This window comes from Acomys russatus, chromosome 16 (genome assembly GCF_903995435.1).
Source record: "Acomys russatus chromosome 16, mAcoRus1.1, whole genome shotgun sequence".
In the NCBI taxonomy this organism is placed as follows: domain Eukaryota; kingdom Metazoa; phylum Chordata; class Mammalia; order Rodentia; family Muridae; genus Acomys; species Acomys russatus.
Window position 1 is genome coordinate 23,769,180 of NC_067152.1, and position 19,565 is coordinate 23,788,744.

General features: G+C 45.4%; 1 protein-coding gene across 1 annotated transcript in view; it reads left to right on the plus strand.

The window, feature by feature from the left end:
* Positions 1-17,715, plus strand: part of Socs7 (suppressor of cytokine signaling 7) — a 32,968-nt gene extending 15,253 nt beyond the window's left edge. Inside the window, exons 4-9 of the mRNA XM_051158428.1 lie at positions 404-505; positions 1,359-1,489; positions 1,967-2,135; positions 6,688-6,816; positions 17,015-17,150; positions 17,586-17,715. Of these exons, the coding sequence (XP_051014385.1) occupies positions 404-505; positions 1,359-1,489; positions 1,967-2,135; positions 6,688-6,816; positions 17,015-17,150; positions 17,586-17,706 (788 nt within the window). The 3' untranslated portion in view covers positions 17,707-17,715. The remainder of the gene's footprint in view (positions 1-403; positions 506-1,358; positions 1,490-1,966; positions 2,136-6,687; positions 6,817-17,014; positions 17,151-17,585) is intronic.
* Positions 17,716-19,565: the final 1,850 nt, after the last annotated feature.

Here is a 19,565-nt window from a genome sequence, read left to right on the forward strand (position 1 = left end):
CTAGGGACTTGTTCTTTTTGTCAGGAGCCAGAGACGTGTCTGGGTTTCTCTTGATGACCCAATTATCTCCCGACCCTTTCTGCACACCCCTGTCATATCTCTAGGCAGTTGGGTGGGCGGGCATTTCATCTGCACGCAACAACATTTACTGTCCATGTTGACTAGCTGCACATCCCCTTGCCCTCAGTCTGTTGCTGCTGAGCTGCTTTAGGAAGACCCTCATTCTCCTGCTTTCTAAGCAAAGCAAAGCTGGTTAGGAGGACTTGACCCGCCATGCATAAAGATGTCCTGAAGCCTGGCCTCCGGGGCCAGGAGAGCAGCCTGAGATCCTGTCCTCCTCTGCCTTCACCTCGCTGCTCTATGCTCATGATGCTGAACCTCTTGCTTTTCTTCTCTCTTCTAGATGATATCAGTGGGACGCTGCCTACATCTGTCCTTGTGGCTCCGATGGGGTCTTCCTTGCAGTCTTTCCCCCTACCTCCGCCTCCTCCACCCCACGCCCCAGGTTAGCTTAGCTCAGAGGCAAGGCTTCTAAGAGTGGAAGGACGGGAGAAGTCTACTTATGGAAATTACAACTCAGAAGAAAGCCTCAATTTTTATCCCTTGGCTGGACTAGAACTTGAAAATGAGTCTGAAAACTATTTTTTTTTTTTTTCTAACCTGTTCCTTTATGGAAGTAAATCTTACTTTTCTTAGAGATGAAAAGCTGGGGTGTTTGGTCCCTTTTTCTGGGGCTGTTTTGCAGCTTCTCAGTGATTTCACTTAAGAAACTGCCTTAATTTCAGCTCAGGGAAGAGGGTTAGTATGTTACTGGTTATCAAAGTTCTGTGGGTTTTTTTCTCTAAGCTTTTGGTATTTACTGCAGCCTTGTAAATAAGTACCAAGCATTTAGTAGCCCATACCTGCTTTGCCAGCCTCCGGTACCCAAGGACTAAAATGAATGAAATCAGCATTCTTTTCTGCTTGCCTGGCAAAGTCCTTACTCTCCCTGGGCAAGTAAGCGAGTCACTATTTCCAAGGCTGCTTTACCGGCACTTCACTTCGAGGTGGGAGAAGCTGGAATCGCTCTAGGCTGGTGAAGCCCCTGAAGTAGTCACCTTAGTCAGGTTAGTGAGCGGCTCCCTACCGCCCCACCCATCCTTCACAGCTTACACGAGCCCACACAGCTTTTTGTTCCAGCCCATTCAGCTCCTTCCCACTGCTTTGGCTTCACCCTCTCTCTCCAGCTTAGCTTCTAATGCCTTGCCCTCTTCAGTTAGCATCTCTTTTTTTTGGGGGGGGGGCAGTGTGGTACGGGGAGTCTGCCTGTGGGTAGGAACAGCATAGGTAAACAAGTGGCCTCCACTCTTGCTCTGCAGATGCGTTTCCCCGAGTTGCTCCCATCAGAGCATCAGAGCCCCTGCACAGCCAGCCCCCGCAGCACCTCCAGTGCCCCCTCTACCGGCCGGACGCAAGCAGCTTTGCAGCCAGTCTCCGAGAGCTGGAGAAGGTGGGGTGCCTGAGGGTTGGCAGCTCAGCTGTCCTCCCACACCCGAGTTCCATGCCTGAACTGTCCTTATGTTTTTAGAGGAAGAGGTGTCTTTTGCTTCCGTATTCACAGTGGCTAGACAGTAGGCTATTGTTCATTTCATAGGAAATGTAAGAAGGCTGAATTTGAGTGGGAAAAAGGTAGACACAATGGAGGAGGATTGTAGAGAAATATTTGGAATAGTCTAAGGTGGTTTGCTAGGTAAACTGACCCAGTTCCTTCTGGTCCTGAAAGGACCGTTGGTAATAAAATGTAGTCTTGGGGGGACTCAAAAATGTAAGGAGACTGGCGTTCACTGCTGTGGTTGGCACAAGAGTTAGTGGCTTTTGCCTTCTCAGATAGTTTAGAGAAAGGGGGACATCTCCACTGTAAGACAGATTGTGCCCAGGATGTTGGCATTTCTCTGTTAGCTACCTTACTATTTCCTACCTTTTATAGTGTGGTTGGTACTGGGGGCCTATGAATTGGGAAGATGCAGAGATGAAGCTGAAAGGGAAGCCAGATGGTTCTTTCCTGGTACGAGACAGCTCTGATCCTCGTTACATCCTGAGCCTCAGCTTTCGATCACAGGGTATCACCCACCACACCAGAATGGAGCACTATAGAGGTAAGAGGCACTGCCCGGGAGGACGCCTTTCTCCAGCTTCGCCTTTTCCTGCCTTTGCTGAGCTAGTCCCCTGCCCTCCTTTTAAATTTTTATTTCATCATTTTTATTTTATGTGTGTGGGCTTGAGTGTATGTGTATGCACCACCTGAAGAGGGCATTAGGTGTCCTGGAGCTGCAGGATATGAATGGTAGCCACCAAACCTGCAAAGGTAGTGACTGCTCTTAACCTCTAAGCTAGTTTCCAGCCTATCTGCTGTGTGTGTGTGTGTGTGTGTGTGTGTGTGTGTGTGTGTGTGTGAGAGAGAGAGAGAGAGAGAGAGAGAGAGAGAGAGAGAGAGAGAGAAAGAGAAAGGAGAAGCTGCTCTTTGCTACTTTGTGAGTTCTTCTTTTTCCCACCCTTTATCACTCCCCTCCCCCATTTCACTCCCTATCACTAGCTGGGAGAGAAAGAGATAGCGATCCCCGAATCTAATTTCTTTCCTTTTGTTTCTTTTTTGAACATGACTACTAACAAGCTGGAGCCAACCCCCCTGAATGACTAACAACCACTGACCATGTCTATGGGGCTTTAGCATTTATATACCCTCTGAAAAGTTCCCAGAATTCCAAATGTCACACAGTCACAGAAATTATCTGCAGCTGGCAAAACTATGCTTCTGCTAAAGCACGAGGCAAATCATGGTCAGCTGCTGCGCACAGCTGGAAGCGGCCCCACATCCCCACATCCCCACAGCTCACTAGGGTGGGGGAGGGGTAAGTGCAGGAATGTACATGCTACAGGGCGCCTGTGAAGTTGGGGACACCTTGAACGTCTTGAACATCAGCCTGTACACTTTCCCTTGAGACTGTCCTGTTCACTAGTGCAGCATACATCAGCATAGTTGGCCTGAGCTTCTAAAGGACTATCTTATTCCTGCCTCCCATCTTGCCGGAGGAGTGCAAGACTGGACTTGAACTCCTGCTTTCTAAGTGCTATGATTGTAGGCAGATGCCACAACATTCAGGGTTTTTTTTTTGTTTTGTTCTGTTCTGTTTTAGTTTTTTGCGACAGGGTTTCTCTGTGTAGTCTTGGCTGTCCTGGACTCACTTTGTAGACCAGACTGGTCTCAGACTCACCTGCTTCTGCCTCCCAAGTGCTGGGATTAAAGGTGTGCGCCACCACGCCCGGCAACATTCAGTTTTAAATATCTGTCAACTCTGAAAAATATTGGTGTTCCAAATCCTGCAGTAGCAAACATTCAGCCAAGACTTAATTCTTTTTGTTTGTTTGGTTTGAAATTTTTTGTTTGTTTGTTTCTTTTTGGTTTTGTTTCGTTTTGTTTTGTTTTTTTGAGACAGAATCTCTCCACATAGCCCTGGCTGTCCTGGAACTCACTACATAGACCAGGCTGGCCTAGAACTCAAGAGATCTGATGCCTGCCTCTGCCTCTTGAGTGCTGGAATTAAATGTGTGCTCTATCATGACCAGTCCAGGATTTAATTCTTTTTATAAAAATAACAGACATATTCAGCTTAGCATGCAAATGTTTTTGTCTTTAATAAATAGTAAAATTGTATGTTCTAAATAATTAAAAGAAAAAAAGCTTGGGGTAAGGGGAGTTGGCTCAGTAGTTAAGAGCACCACTATGGTGGTACACACCTTTAATCCTAGCACTTAGGCAGAGGCAGATGGGTCTCTCTGAGTTTGAGGTCTGCTCTATAGAATGAGGTCCAGGACAGCCAGGGCTATAGAAAAATCTTGTCTTGAAAAGCCAAAAACCAAACCAAAACAAAACAAAAAAGATGCCATGAATTAGCTTAGGAAAGATGGCTTAGTGGTGATGAACACTTACTTGCTGCTCTCCCAGAGTTCAGTTCGCAGCATCATGTCAGGGGGCTCACAACTGTTTGTAACTCTAGTTCTAGGGAATCTGGTGCTTTCCTTTGGCCTCCATGGGTACCCGTACATACATGGAACACACACGTACACATAAATAAAAAATACAAATAAGGCTTTAAAAACTAAAGAAGCTATGGGTTAGGTAACTGTTGGGAGTAGGATGTGGTAGGAAGTCATTGCTGCCTGTTTTTCTGCTGTTCCAAAAGAGCAGGATCACAGATAAACCAATACAAAATAAAGCAGTTCAGAGTGAGGCAGCTGTTAATACTGAGAGTGGTAGAGGAATGCTTCTTGATCGTTAGGTTCATGAGAGGTGAGGAGGACGAGCTATCCGAAGTACTTCTCCAGTGACTGTTTGCTTAAAGGCCCTTTCTTCTTAAATAAATGGGGTTTTTGGTAGAAAGCAGCTTTGTGCCTGTGCCTGTTGGCAGAGGACATGCCTTCTTCCTTTTCAGTGATACTGTAAGAAAGCTGCAGGGGCCGGGTGTGGTGGCGCACACCTTTAATCCCAGCACTCGGGAGGCAGAGGCAGGCGGATCTCTGTGAGTTCGAGGCCAGCCTGGTCTACAAAGTGAGTCCAGGACAGCCAAGGCTACACAGAGAAACCCTGTCTCGAAAAACCAAAAAAAAAAAAAAAAAAAAAGAAAGCTGCAGGGACTTGAGTCTGCAGTTCCCTGGAGTGTTAGTGACCCCAAACTGTGCTCTTTCTGTGGTTAAGTCTTTTGGAACCTAGCTTTGGGTCTTGGGGGTTTTGTTTGTTTGTTTGGTTTGGCTTGGTTTTTTGAGACAGGGTTTCTCTGTGTATCCCTGGCTGTCCTGGAGTCACTTTGTAGACCAGGCTGCTCTGGAACTCATAGAAATCTACCTGCCTCTGCCTCCCTTTGGAACCTAGTATTAAGTTATAGGAGTTAGATTCCCCTTTCCCTTTGTGACTCTGGAGTGTGAGGTAGAAATGTCACGCTGGGGTTTTAGAAGCTTCAGAAGGAAAGACCTAGTTTGCTTTCTCTGTGCCTGTTAGACAAGAATGGACACTTGAAGAGTGAGTAGTGTGCACACTTGAAGGCTGAGGTCTGAGATCACACGCACTTTTACTATAGTCCTTTCCCCTCACACCCTTTATAGCATGTGTGTGTCCTTATTATATGCCCGATATAGTTAGCATTTATAAACATAAATATGCGAAGTAAGACATTGAAGGCGTAGTAATACATATGGAAGAAAAAGTCTTTTACACTTTTTCTAAATGTAATTTTTAACAATTCTTTTTAATTTATGCATTTTGTGGCTGATTGTGTGCAAACGTGTGTGTACGCTATCCCATGTGTATGGTAGATTGGGCAATCTGAGGGAGTCAGTGTTTTCCTCCTGCTATGTTGGTTCTCAGGTGAGAACTCAGGTTGTTATCTTTGGTGGCAAGTGCTTTTACACACTGAGCCATCTTGCTGGCCCTCTATTTTTTTTTTATCTTAAGATTTTTGAGGTTTTGTTGTTGTTTGGTTTGGTTTTTGGGTTTTCAAGACAGGATTTCTCTGTGTGGCCCTGGCTGTCCTGGGACTCTATAGACCAGGCTGGCCTTGAACTCAGAGATCCACCTGCTTCTGCATTCAGAGTGCGAGGGCTAAAGGTGTGTGCCATCATCCCCAGCAAAGTGAACTTATTTTTTTAATTTATTTTTATTTTTATTATTTATGTATTTATTTTTGGTTTTTGAGACACGGTTTCTTTGTGTAGCCTTCGCTGTCCTACACTCACTTTGTAGACCAGGCTGGCCTCGAACTCACAGTGATCTGCCTGCCTCTGCCTCCCGAGTGCTGGGATTAAAGGTGTGCACCACCATGCCCGGCCGCAAAGTGAATTTTTAAAAAAAGTTGTTTAAAATTTATTTGTTGTTTTTTTTTCAAGATGATTTCTCTGTATACCCTTAAATTTAATTTTTAAGAGTTTAGTTATTGGGCTAGAGAGATGGCTCAGCAGTTAAGAGTACTGACTGCTCTTCCAGAGGTCCTAAGTTCAATTCCCAGCAACCACATGATGGCTTTCAACCATCTGTAATGAGGTCAGGTACCCTCTTCTGGAGTGCAGGCACACATTCATGGCACAACATTGTATACATAATAAATAAATAAATCTTTTTTTAAAAAATAGAATGAGTTATTAAAAACATTAAAATGTTCAGCCAGACAGTGTTGGTGCACACCTTTACTCTCAGGACCAGGGGGCAGAGGCAGGTGGATTTCCGTGAGTTCAAGGCCAACCATGTCTATAGAGAGAGTTCCAGGGCAGCCAGGCCCAAAAAACAACAAAAGAAACAAAAAATTTTGTTTTGGTTTTTAAAGATTTATTTATTATTTATACAGTATTCTATCTACATGTGAGCCAGCAGGTCTGAAGAGGGCGTCAGATCCTAGTATAGATGGTTGTGAGCTATCATGTAGTTGCTGGGAATTGAACTCAGGACATTTGGAAGAACAGCCAGTGCTCTGAACCTCTGAGCCATCTCTCTAGCCCTGGTTTGTTTTTGTTCTTGTTGTTTTTAGAGTTTTGCTATGTACTTCAGTCTGTCCTCTAGCTTAAATCTTCCTGCCTTAGACTCCTGGGTGCTAGGGTGACAAGAATGTATTACCATACCCTACCAAAAAAGTTTGTAAATTTACTCTTAACTTTTCCTTTCAGGAACCTTCAGCTTATGGTGCCATCCCAAGTTTGAGGATCGCTGTCAGTCTGTGGTAGAGTTCATTAAGAGAGCCATCATGCACTCCAAAAATGGGAAGTTTCTCTACTTCTTGAGATCCAGGGTCCCAGGTAAATCTGTAGTTACAGTAATTATTATTGTAACTTTTGTGAGACAGGGCCTTACTGTGTATTTCAGCTGGTCTTGAACTTTCTATGTAGCCCAAGCTGGTCTCAAACATCTGGTCCTTTTGCCTCAGTCACCTGCTAGTTATATTAATTATTAAACCCAACTTGGATATGATCTAGTATCCTACCATAATGTTCCAGCCCCTAAACAAAACCACAGCTGAAACTTTGTCCTGCAGAGTTCATTGACTAATCCCAGCTCTTGTACATTGATCCTACAGTGTTCTGAAGAGTGGTGTCAGCTTCTCTGAGCACATGAGTAAGAAAACTGCTCCATCTCTGATGCCCGTGCACCTTGTAACATTTGACAGTGAGAACGGCTCCTTGTCACTGTTAAGGCTTCTTAACTCTTACATGTGAAACAGAGCAGTGTGAACAGTCATTTCCCCAGGAACGGGGGTGAGAGTGGGCTCACCAGACAGGCCACAATGCTGGGTTCAGTTGTAGTTTACAGAGATGCCTGCTGTGGCTTCACTAGTGTGGTCATACAGTCAACCAGCCCATGCAAGAAGGTAGCTCTGTCTGGTCTCTCAGAGGAGATGAAGGAGCAGTGTAGAGGAGCTTGGTTCTTAGCATTTTATGTGAGGAATTTGTAGGATACAAACAGAACTTAAAGTGAGAACTTCCTGTTTTCACTTTGAATCAAATTAGCTTCCTAAGCGGGTGCCAAGAAATTGCTCTAAAATGTAGGAGTTGTTGGGGAGCCTCGGGCAGAACATCAGGAACAGGATTGGGCCAGGTGACAGTGATGTTTATATAATGTTGGCGATTTAAATAAGGCAAGACAGGGTGTGAACTGTATTAATTCTCACTTCATTTGGTATTCGCTGCCATGCTGCCAGCACTGTCGGGGGACTTGTGCGCTTGCTTGTCTTAGTTGAAGGAAAATGTTAGAATTCTTCATAGGATTGACTCTGCTTAGCAATTTTAAACATTTGTGGATATGATGGATATTTATTTAACAAACATTATTTGTAACTCAGTGTAAAAGTAAGCCAGGTGACGCCCTGCAGGAGCACACAGACTTAAGGAAGGGATGGTATAGAAAGACAAAGACATGATTGCAGAAACAGGGTGATGTGCTCTGCTTGTTGGTGAGCTAGGCAACGCTCAGCATGACTCTGGAGCATCTCTGCGAGAGACTTGGTGGACTCTTGGGCTCCACCAGTACAGCTCTTTTTATCCCACAAATGTACTTTATCATCAGAAATTGCAGCGAAAATTTCTAACGCTGTGCAGGGGTAGAGTATTTGCTACAGTGTTACTGAGTGACTGTCGCATATCTCTTAATTGTTATGCTACCCTAAAGGTAGCTAATCGGTTCCTCTAGTAAAGTCATAGATAACGGGACTGGGCATCAGCCCGTTTGGTGGAATGTTTGTCTAGCATGCATGAAGCCCCAGTTCAGCCTCCACACAACATAAACTGGGCGGCGTGGGCATATTTGTAATCCCCACATGAAGCATGTGAACTGAAGCCAGGGTCTTGAGCACACTGAGCAAGCTCTGCAGTGGAATCGCACTCTCGGCTCTGTCTGTTCTTTCTCTGTGCATACGTATTTGCTTTGGGAGGCAGCATCTCATGGACCCCAGGCTGGCTTCAAGTACACTACCTAGCTGAAGATGAGCTTCTGATCTCAGCACTCAGTATGTAGCCCACATTAGTCCTGAGCTTGTGCAATTCCCTTGCTTTAGCCTCCTAAGTGCTGGAATCATAGGTGAAAGCTGCTCTACCATATTTATTTTAATAGGTGAAAGTTGTTATGCCTTTTTTTTTTTTCTTTTTTGGTTTTTGGAGACAGGGTTTCTCTTGTAGTCCTGGCTTGTTCTTGACTCGCTTTGTAGACCAGATTGGCCTTGAATTTACAGAGATGATCCACCTGCCTCTGCCTCCCGAGTGCTGGGATTAAAGGCGGCGCCACCACTGCCTGGCTGAAGCTGCTATGCCTTGCTGGGACAAGATTTTAAACATATCAAGTTGTGTACTCTAGGATGAGACCCTATCTCAAGAATACTTTTAAATAAAATATCATTCTGTCTGGAATTTACCTATTGTAACCCCATGGTAACAGTATGGGTCTCTGAACTTCCTGTAAAATCATTATTGGATCTAAAGGTTTGACTGGTCTAGTTTGGACAGTTGGTGGAGAAGAGGTAACTGTACCTCTTCTAGGTATAAGGTGAAAACCACGCAGGCAGAACTTGAACACCGCCAGCCACCGCACAAGCCTCCTGGTTTCCGTTGATAGTTGAGACTTTCTTCTGTTGCTCTTTCTTTTTCTAGGCAATGTCATGCAGCCCTTGACTGTTCAGCTCCCCAGTGCTGGCATAAGTGTGTGGTTTTCATTTTTCTATTACCAATAATTGGATCATTGAAATGCCTATCCCCTCAAAAATCCAAAACAAAACCAAAAAAAAAAAAAAAAAAAAAAAAAAAAAAAAAACCCCAAAAAACAAAAACAAACCAAAACAAAACAAAAACATACCTATCCCTATACACTACAGTTTAGTCATACCCCTTTTCCCAAATTTGATGTTTTTTAAATCTCTCTCTTTGAGTGATGGTCTGTCTATAGCCCTGGCTGTCTTAGAACTCACTAGGCCTGGCTGGCCTCTCAAACTCACAGAGATTCGCCACCCTCTGCACCACCCCGCCCCCAGTGCTGTGGTTAAAGGCTTGCACCACCACGGCCAACTTTTAAATCTTTAATTTTTAAATGTTTTTGGTTGCTTTTTTTTTCCCTTTAGATTTACTTATTTATTTATTTATTTTTAGTTTTTCAAGACAGGGTTTCTCTGTGTAGCCTTGGCTGTCCTAGATCAAGCTGGCCTCAAACTCATAGTGACCCTCCTGCCTCTGCTTCCCAAGGGCTAGGATTAAAGGCATGTGCCACCATGCCTGGCTCTGGATTTATATATTTTATTTGTATAAATGTTTACCTGAATGGGTCTTTCTGCCTCAGTTAAAATAATCAAGACTGGGCAGGGCTATACAGAGAAACCCTGTGTTGAAAAACAATACAAACAAAAAATAATCAAGACTGTCCTACACAGGCATGCCCATTCTAGGTGATTATAGATTGATAAAATGACAGCACTAGAGTCCAGGACAGCCAAGGCCACACAGAGAAACCCTGTCTCAAAAAACCAAAACCAAAACAAACAAACAAACAAAAAATGACAGAACTAACCATCACAGTTCTACCTCTTGTCCCTGCAGGCTCATGGCCATCTTATAACATATATAGTATAGTGTCTGCCTTCCAACTGACTTTAAAAATCCACATTGCCTTTAATATTTAATCTTTCTTGGTTTTTCAAGACAGGTTTTCCCTGTGTATCCTTGGCTGTCCTGGACTCACTTTGTAGATCAGGTTGGCCTCGAACTCACAGAGATCTGCCTGCTTCTGCCTCCCGAGTTCTGGGATTAAAGGTGTGCGCCACTGCTGCCGCCACCACCACCACTACCCAGCCAATTCCTTTCTTTCTTTCTTTCTTTCTGTTTTTTTGAGACAGGATTTCTCTGTGTAGACTTGGCTGTCCAGGATTCACTTTGTAGACCAGGCTGGCCTCGAACTCACAGAGATCCGCCTGCCTCTGCCTCCTAAGTGCTGGGATTAAAGGTGTGAGCCACCACACCTGGCGACCAATTTCATTTTTTAAAAATATTTTTAATTTAATTTTAATGTATATGCATTGGTGTGAGTGTGTCAGATCTTGGAGTTACAGACAGTTGTGAGCTGCCATGTGGGTGCTGGGAATTGAACCCAGGTCCTTTGGAAGAGCAGGCAGTGCTATTAACCACTGAGCCATCTCTCCAGCCCCCCAATTTCATTTTTTAAATTAAAAGATGTATTACATTTATTTATTTGTGCTTGTGTACACACACATTCCTGTGCCATAGTGCTCATGTAAAGCTCAGAGGTCAGCTTGCTGGAGTTGGCTCTCTCCTTCCACCGTATGGGCTCTGGGTGTTGAATTCAGGCTTGGCTTCAAGTGCTTTTACCCCACCCATCCACCTTGATCACCCAACTCTTGTTTTGTTTTGTTTTTCGAGACAGGGTCTCTCTGCATAGTCTTGGCTGTCCTAGACTCACTTTGTAGACCAGCCTGGCTTGGAACTCACAGGGATCCACCTGCCTCTGCCTCTCCAGTGCTGAGATTAAAGGTGTGTGCCACCACCACCCAGCTATCAACTCTTAAAAAAAAAGAAAAAAGCCCAGAGTCTTAACTGTGAGCTCCCATAGAATCAAACAAGCTACAAACTTGGAGCTTTCAAGGGTCCTGGTGTGCTGTAAGCTTAGGCTTTCCTTTAAAGCTAGCCCAGGTCTTCACAAGATGGGCCCCGAGGGCGAGGTTTTCCCACAGACCTTTCCAGTTAGGCTAGTGCTGATAGGAGGTGCCTCTTCAATGGTGCTGATCTCTTTAACAATTACAGCCACTCTCTCAGCACTAGCACTCTCAGCACTGCCCTCTTGTTTTGAAATTTCCTGTGCCAGACAACTTCCTCCATTAGCTTTCCACGTTTCTCGGGTTCTCAGGCATAAAAAGAATGAAGGCACATTCCTGGCTAATTAAGTTCATGAGTGGCCTCTTGCCCAGCTCCTGGTAGAGTCCTTGTCCCCTCTGGGGCCTGGTGAGTGGCCCACTATTCCAGGGCTCCTCAGTGCTCCTGCCTTCCTAGTTCCCATGAGGAGGCCAGCGAAGCTCTGGTTCCTGCACTCTGGAGCTTTTCCGTGCACTGTTCAACACTCGTCCACATTCCAGCCACAGAGCAGGTTCAGTGACCCTGTTCCTGGTACCAATTTCTCACTTAGTTTCTTGTTGCTATGATAAAATGCTGTGAAACAGCCTAAGGAAAGCCAGAGACAGAGCTTGTGGTTAAATGTCCGTCTTGCTTTAGTGGGGAACCTGGGTTCCATTCGCAGCACGCAGATGGCACTTCACAGCTGCCTGTAATTCCAGTTTCAAGGGATCTAGCTCCCTCCTCTGACCTCCTCAGGCCAGACACGCATGCAGTGCACCTACATACATATAGGCAAAACACTAATACACATGAAATAAAAATGAATAAACCTTTTTTTAAAAATACGTGCTGCTCTTTTAGAGGACTCAGGCTTCATTTTGAGCACTCATATCAGGTGGCTCACAACTGCGTGTAGCTCCAAGTCGGGGTTCTCTGCATGCGTGTGCACACATGGTACACAGAAACTCAAGCATGCACACATACATACACAGAAATAACTAAAAGTGCTTTCTAGGCTAGCCACGGGCTATATAGTGAGACCCTGTCTCAAAAAAATATATAATAATATCATATAAAAAAGCAACCGAAGGCCAGGCATGGTGGCGCATGCCTTTAATCCCAGCACTCGTGAATCAGAGGCAGTCCTCTGTGAGTTTGAGGCCAACCTGGTCTACAAAGTGAGTCCAGGACAACCAGGATGGCACAAAGAAACCCTGTCTCAAAAAACAAACAAAGCAACCTAAGGGAGGAAGTATTTATTTTATCTTTGAAAAGTTTGTTTATTTATATGCATCCTAGTTAGGTCATTATTGCTGTGATAGAACACCATGACCAAAGCAACTTTGGGGAGCAAAGAGTTTATGTGGCTTACCTGTCCTGAGTCACAGCTCACTGAGGGAAGCACCCAGAGGCCGGAGCTAGTGCAGAGGCCGTGGGGAGTGCTGCTCACTGGCTTGCTCCCTATGGCTTGCTCAGCCTACTCAGGGATGGCACCACCTACAATGGCCCTACCCCCATCAGCCACTAATTGATAAAATACCCCACAGCCAAAATGGTCTGCCTACAGTCCAGTCTTTAGAGTAATTTCCTCATTTGAGCTTCCTTCCTCTTAGATTACTCTAGCTCGTGTCAGGTTGACATAAAACCATCCAGCACAATGTATATGGATGTTTTGCCTGCATGTGTCTGTGTACCACAGGTGTGCCTGTATGCCTAGTGCCTGACAAGGCCAGAAGACGACATCAGATCTTTAATGATTTAAAAATTAAGACATAAGATGCGCCAGGCATGGTAGCGCACACCTTTAATCCCAGCACTCAGGAGGCAGAGGCAGGCGGATCTCTGTGAGTTCGAGGCCAGCCTGGTCTACAAAGCAAGACCAGGCAGCCAAGGCTACACAGAGAAACTCTGTCTCAAAAAAAAAAAAAAAAAAAGCCAGTCAACAGATATTAGATGGAGATGTTTATTAAATTGAGCTTGGGAAGAGAAAGAAAGGGAGAGGGGTACCCCAGAGAGACAGAGAGGAAGAGAGGAGGAGGGAGAGAAAAGAGAGAGGAGCGAGTGGTTTGTCCTTTTATACACTGGGCAAAGCCATGCCCAGTGACAGGTAGGCAGTGGCATCACAGGCAGGCAGACTGAAGCAGAGTCCTAGGGTCCCCTGAAACTGGAGTTGTGAGCTGCCGTGTGGGTGCTGGGAATTGTCCTGTGGAAGAGCAGCCATTGCTTGTAACTGCTGAGCCCTCTCTCCAGCCAGAGAAAGAGTTTTAGCTCACAGTAATGTGGTCAGCTTAGCGGAGGCTTGAGGCAGCTGCTCACATTGTATCCAGGCCCAGGAACAGAGCAGGAAGCGCCTGTGCTGCTCAGCTCCTCTGTACTTATACAGAGGAGGGTCAGGTCTCCCCTCCTCAGCTAACGCCAACAAGATAATCCTCGGTGATCAGATGGACAGTTAACACTAACCAGCACAGCTGCGTACTCTACTCTCACCTCTCTTATCTATTTTTTTTAAACCTCATTTATTCATTTTGGGTTGCTGGGCATTAACTAAAGCTTTGCACATGCTTAGCATGTGCTGTCCCACTGTGCTATACTCTGAGTGCCCTGCTTTCTTTATTTTTCAACTGGATTATATTATTTTTATTGTTGAGTTTTTAGAGTTCTTTGTACATTTGGTATAAATCTCTTGCCATATCTGCAACTACAGCCTCTCATTTTCTGTTGCCTTTTTAAGTTTTTTGTTTGTTTTGATTTGAGTCAGGGTATAGACATGCTGGCCTCCAACTCAAGAGATAAATCTGCCTCTATTTCCTGAGTCAGTACATCACTATGCCTGGATCTCAGCTGTGTTTTTACTTCCTTGATAATATCCTTTGAAATGCATAAGTTTTTTTGTCGCATGTTCCTTTGCTAACTCTGTATTGCCTCACTAAGGCATAAAAGCAGTGGGACCAGGCAAGCGTGGACTGGAGCTTCTAAAACCAGAAGCCAAAGAAACTCTTTGCTTTATAAAACATTGGCTTTCTTGTGTTAATGATCTCCCACTTGTCCTGTCTCCCCCTCCCCCTCCCTCTCCCTCCTTCCCTCCCTCCTCTCTCCCTGTCCCTTCCTCCTCCCCCTCCCTTGATTGCTTCCTGACTTGGGAGGTAGAGGCAGAAGGAGCCCATCCCAGACTATATGAGACCTCATCTCAAAAACCAAAACAAGGGATTTGAAGAGATGGCTCAGTGGTTAAGAGCAATGACTGCTCGTCCAGAGGACCCAGGTTCAATTCCCAGCACCCACATGGTAGCTCACAGCTGTCTGTAATTCCAGTTCCAGGGAATCTGATACCTTCACACCAATGCACATAAAATAAAATTAAATAAACTTCAAAAACAAGGCAACAACAACAAAACTAAAGAAAAGGGCTGGAGCCAGGTGGTGGTGGCGTACACCTTTAATCCCAGCACTTGGGAGGCAGAGGCAGGCGAATCACTGTAAGTTCGAGGCCAGCCTGGTCTACAAAGCGAGTCCAGGACAGCCAAGGCTACACAGAGAAACCCTGTCTCAAAAAACAAAAACAAAAACAAAAAAAAAAAGAAAGAAAGAAAAGAAAAAAAAAAAAAGAAAGAAAAGGACTGGAGTAAAGGCAGAGGGGTTAAGCATGTTTGTTACTCTTTAGAGGACTGGGTTTTCTCTTCCCAGTGGCTCACAAATGCCTGTAAACTCCAGCTCCAGGGGACCTGACACCCATCTCTGGCCTCCTAGGAGTGGGGGTCATAGAGATGTACACAACACATAGTGAAAGATTGGGGGGGGGGGGGAAGCCAGGGCTGGAGTGATAGCTTAGAGGTTAAGAGCACTGTCTGCTCTTCCAGAGGTCCTGAGTTCAATTCTTAGCAACTGTATGGTGACTTACAAGCATCTATATGTGATCTGGTACCCTCTTCTGTCCTGCAGGTATAATATAATAATATATAATTAAATATATATAATCAATATAATCAATCTTTTTAAAAAATGAGCCACCTGGATGGGGGAAGAAGAATAAAGGCTTTCAAAGAGAGAAGAGGGACTTTAGTCTGCCAAGGGTGAGGTGTCTTGCAAAGGTTGGTCATGCATAAAGTGCTGGCTGCCATGGGTAGCTATTACCAGTGACAAGTGCTCAGAGTCCCCCAAGAAGGGAATTAAGGTTCCCTGTGTTGTATTCCTTAGATGGAGAGGTGCTAAGGGTAGACTGTCTATTAGTGAGTGCAGTGCTTGGAACAGGTTCTCTAAGTGCAAAGGCACTTAGTGTCTTCATGTGTGGGATGGAGGTAAGAGCATCTCTTGGTTTTGAATTAAATGTTGGTTTCTAAAGGTAAACACAAAAGCTTTTCTGTTTACTGACATGCAGAATGGTTGTTTTGTGATTGATTGGCTTTTTGGAGAATGTCAGTTGTCAACAACCATAAAATGGTTTTTTGAGGCAGCCTAGAAGCTTCACTTTCTTTTTTTCTCAGGCCTTCAATCAAAAAGATTTTAAAACTGTTTGAAATTAAACCCCAGTAATGATAGGATTTTATTTTCTAACCAGTTGTGTTTGCAATATTTCTTTGGATATGACTGTGGCTAAGAAAAGAATTCCTAGCTGGGCATGGTGGCACATACCGGTTAGTTCCAGTACTCAGGAGGAAGACGCAGGTGGATCTCTGAGTTTGAGTCCAGCCTGGTCTACAGAACAAGTTTCAGGACAGCCAAGGCTACACAGAGAAACTCTGTTTTGACAAACCAGAAAAGGGGGAAAAAAGAAATTCCTTCCTTCAGTAACTTTTCAGCTTTTTCCTTTCACTTATAGAAACCAGGGCACTGTTGGTTCATTTGAATGTGTTTTGGTGTCCCTGCCATTCCTAGTGGTGTCCGTTCTGTGGCACTGACTGGGGGTTGGGCTTCCCCTGCCCAGAGCTGCTGCTGATCCTGGGGGTGGGAGAGATGTTTGCTTGGAGCCTGGTAGGCACAAGTCCGCAGGCTCCAGAGCATCGTGTTGCACTAAGCCCAGCTTGCTGAAGCCTCTGTAGCTGCTCTTTTAAAAGCATCATCATCATTTTTGTTCCTGTAATCCAGCTTGATGCTCCAGTAGGTAGAAAGGAGAGTAATGGGGGCAGGAAAAGTACCAAGGTGGCCTGGCCTGAAGAGACAAGTGCCGGAGTGGCAGCTTTGACATCAGCTTCACCTCCTACCTGCCCTCTTCCTATGTGCCAGCTGGAATGTTGTAGGGCCTTTCATAGCATGTGTGTTCTGTGCCAGCACTGCCATAGACATGGCTAACCTTTTAACACATGACCCTTCCTGGTAATAAAGGCTATTCAAACCATTGTACCTTTGAATGCCCAAGCCTGGTCTTCATGACACTGCTGGACACTGCTGAACAGATCTCTCCCATTCCCAACAGGGAGGCTTTGGGGTCTTGTCTGTCCCTGAGAGCCTCAGGCTTGGGCTTGGCACCTTGGTCCAAGCAGTCTCTGGCTGCCTTGTTCATTGGGCTATTTTTTACAGTTAAGAGTAATTCGAGAATCCAAGTGTGATGGCTCACACCTATGGTCCCGGTACTCAGGAGGCTGAGGCAGGAGAATTGCTTTAGGTTGAAGTTAGCTTCTCTACCTAGTGAGTTTCATGGCCTATGCTATATAGCAAGACCCTGTATGGAAAAAAATGAAAACAAAGTGTTGCTGGAGAGGTTATCAGAGGACACTAAACTCCCTGGAGTAAAACGTGGTAGTGGTGTTTCCACAGATGGCCGTCAACAGCCCTCTTAGCACAGGGTACATACATGAACTCTAAAACAGCTCCACGACACCCCCACACTTCTGTTCCTGTAGGAGCTGTAGTTAGCTGCTCTATTCTCTCTGAGGATTTTCCTTTGTTTTCATTCTTGAAGGACTGCCACCAACTCCAGTACAGCTGCTCTATCCAGTGTCCAGATTCAGCAATGTCAAGTCCCTCCAGCATCTTTGCAGATTCCGGATCCGGCAGCTTGTCCGAATAGATCATATCCCGGATCTCCCACTGCCTAAGTACAATGGGGTCCAGGGTTGTGCTTGGGGCGGGGTGAAGGGAAGTGATGTGAGCAGAAAAGCCGCTGCATCTTGCAAGTTCCTCCCGAGGTCAAACCTGACATAAAATATGTGTAGGCAGTGTTCCTTGGTTTCTTCGTGTCTTAGCACTAACATTAGAGCTATGAGCAAAAAGGGAGGAAGATCTGTATGTCGGCCTCACGTGCAGGCCTTGGGCAGCGTGCAGGGCAGTAGAGGGAGGGAGACAGAAGTGTGCACCGAGGGAGAAGGTGAGAAATTTGTCAGGCTGGCAAAGGCTGTTCAGTAGTCACACCCATAAAGAATGGGGAAGGGAGGAGAGTTCAGCAAGAGGTGTTTCTTAAAGGAAACAGCAGCCAAATATCCTGAGAAGCATCTCTGTAAGTGGTACACTTTGTGTCTCCTTGCCTTTCACAGACCTCTGATCTCTTACATTCGAAAGTTCTACTACTATGATCCTCAGGAAGAGGTGTACCTGTCCCTAAAGGAGGCGCAGCTCATTTCCAAACAGAAGCAAGAGGTGGAGCCCTCCACGTAGCAGCAAGGACCCTGTCGCTCAGCATGAAGGTAGGAACACCTGCCTCTTTGTCAAGCCTAGGCACTAGGGCACTTCCTGACCCACAGACTTGTCTGATAATTGGTTCTCTAGTAGGTACATACTTCATTTGAAGAAAAACGCAACAGGCATGAAGGCCTTAGACAGTGGTTTGATCTTCCGAATGCTGCAACCCTTTAATAGAGTTTCTCATGTTATGCTGACTCCCAACCATAAAGTTGTTTTAAGAAATATTTTATTTAGCCAGGCATGGTGGCACATGCCTTTAATTGCAGCACTTGGGAGTCAGAGACAGGCAAATTGCTGTGAGTTTGGAGGCCAGCCTGGTCTACAAAGAGAGTTCAGGACAGCCAAGGCTCTGTGAAACAGAGAAAACCTGTCTTGAAAAACCAAAAAAATAAAACCAATTTATTTTTATTTTTATTTTATTTATTTATTTATTTTTATTTATTTATTTTTTTTTTTTGGTTTTTTGAGACAGGGTTTCTCTGTGTAGCCTTGGCCATCCTGGACTCACTTTGTAGACCAGGCTGGCCTCGAACTCACAGCGATCCACCTGCCTCTGTCTCCCGAGTGCTGGGATTAAAGGCGTGCGCCACCACGCCCGGCTTATTTTTATTTTTAATGTTCATGGGTGTTCTGCTTGCATGTGTTTCTATATTAAGGTGTTGGATTTCTTAGAATAGGAGTTACAGTGGGTTGTGAGCTGCCATGTATTGAGGACTTGAACCTCAGTCCTCTGGAAAAGCCGCTGGTGCTCTTAACTGCTGCACCATCTCTCCAGCCCCCATAACATTATTTTGCTGCTACTTCATAACTGTAAATTTACTTTTTTGGATAAAGATTTGCCAAAGGGTCATGACTCACAGGTTGAGTGAGAACTGCTGCCTTCTAGAGTTTGCCATGCCGAGCTTTCTGAGCTGCAGAGTGGATCCAAGGCGACTCAGACCCCATCTTAACCTGGAGAGTGAAACGCGAGATGCAGTGCAGTAGGAGAACACTCGGCAGCATCCGTCACACCCTAGCCCTGAGCTTAGTGCTATACACACCTGTGATCTAGCAGCTGGGGGAGAGCAGCAGGAGGATCACGAGGTCAGCTCCAGTGTAGGGAGTGACATCTAAGCAGTGTGCAAGCTAATCACTGAGTGTAACTGCACACATGTGCTGCAGCTGCTCCAGGACGCTGTACGCACAGACACGGAAAGCAAGAGCCCCGTGGGGGGGGGGGGGTAAACTTAAAGGAATTCACAAATGCCTTTATTTTAAAAGTCATGCATTTCAGTAAGCGTTCCTCCAAGGCCCACAGCTTGAGCTGGGGCACGAGAAGGAGCAGCCTGCCTTTCCTTAGTCACCACAAAGTAAATGTTCAAAAGGACAAAGTAGACTGGCCATGGTGGCACTCACTCATAACCTCCCTGCGGTGAAGGCATAGGATCAGTATTTAAGGTTGGCCTTAGCGTGCCACTGCAAGATTGAAGCCAGCTTCATGAGACCATGTTCAAACTACATAACCCCACTCCCCACCCCCACCCCTGAAAATGGCCAGGTAGTGGTGGTGCACGCCTTTAATCCCAGCACTCAGAGGCAGAGGCAGGCAGATCTCTGAGTTTGAGGCCAGCCTGGTCTACAGAATGATTCCAGGACAGCCTAGGCTACACACAGAGAAACCCTTCTCAAAAAACCAAAAAAAGAAAAAAAAGAAAAGAAAAAGAGAAAAGGGACAGAAAATCGGTGGTGGTGGCGCATGCCTTTAATCCCAGCACTCGGGAGGCAGAGGCAGGCAGATTGCTGTAAGTTTGAGGCCATCCTGGTCTACAAAGTGAGTCCAGCACAGCCAAGGC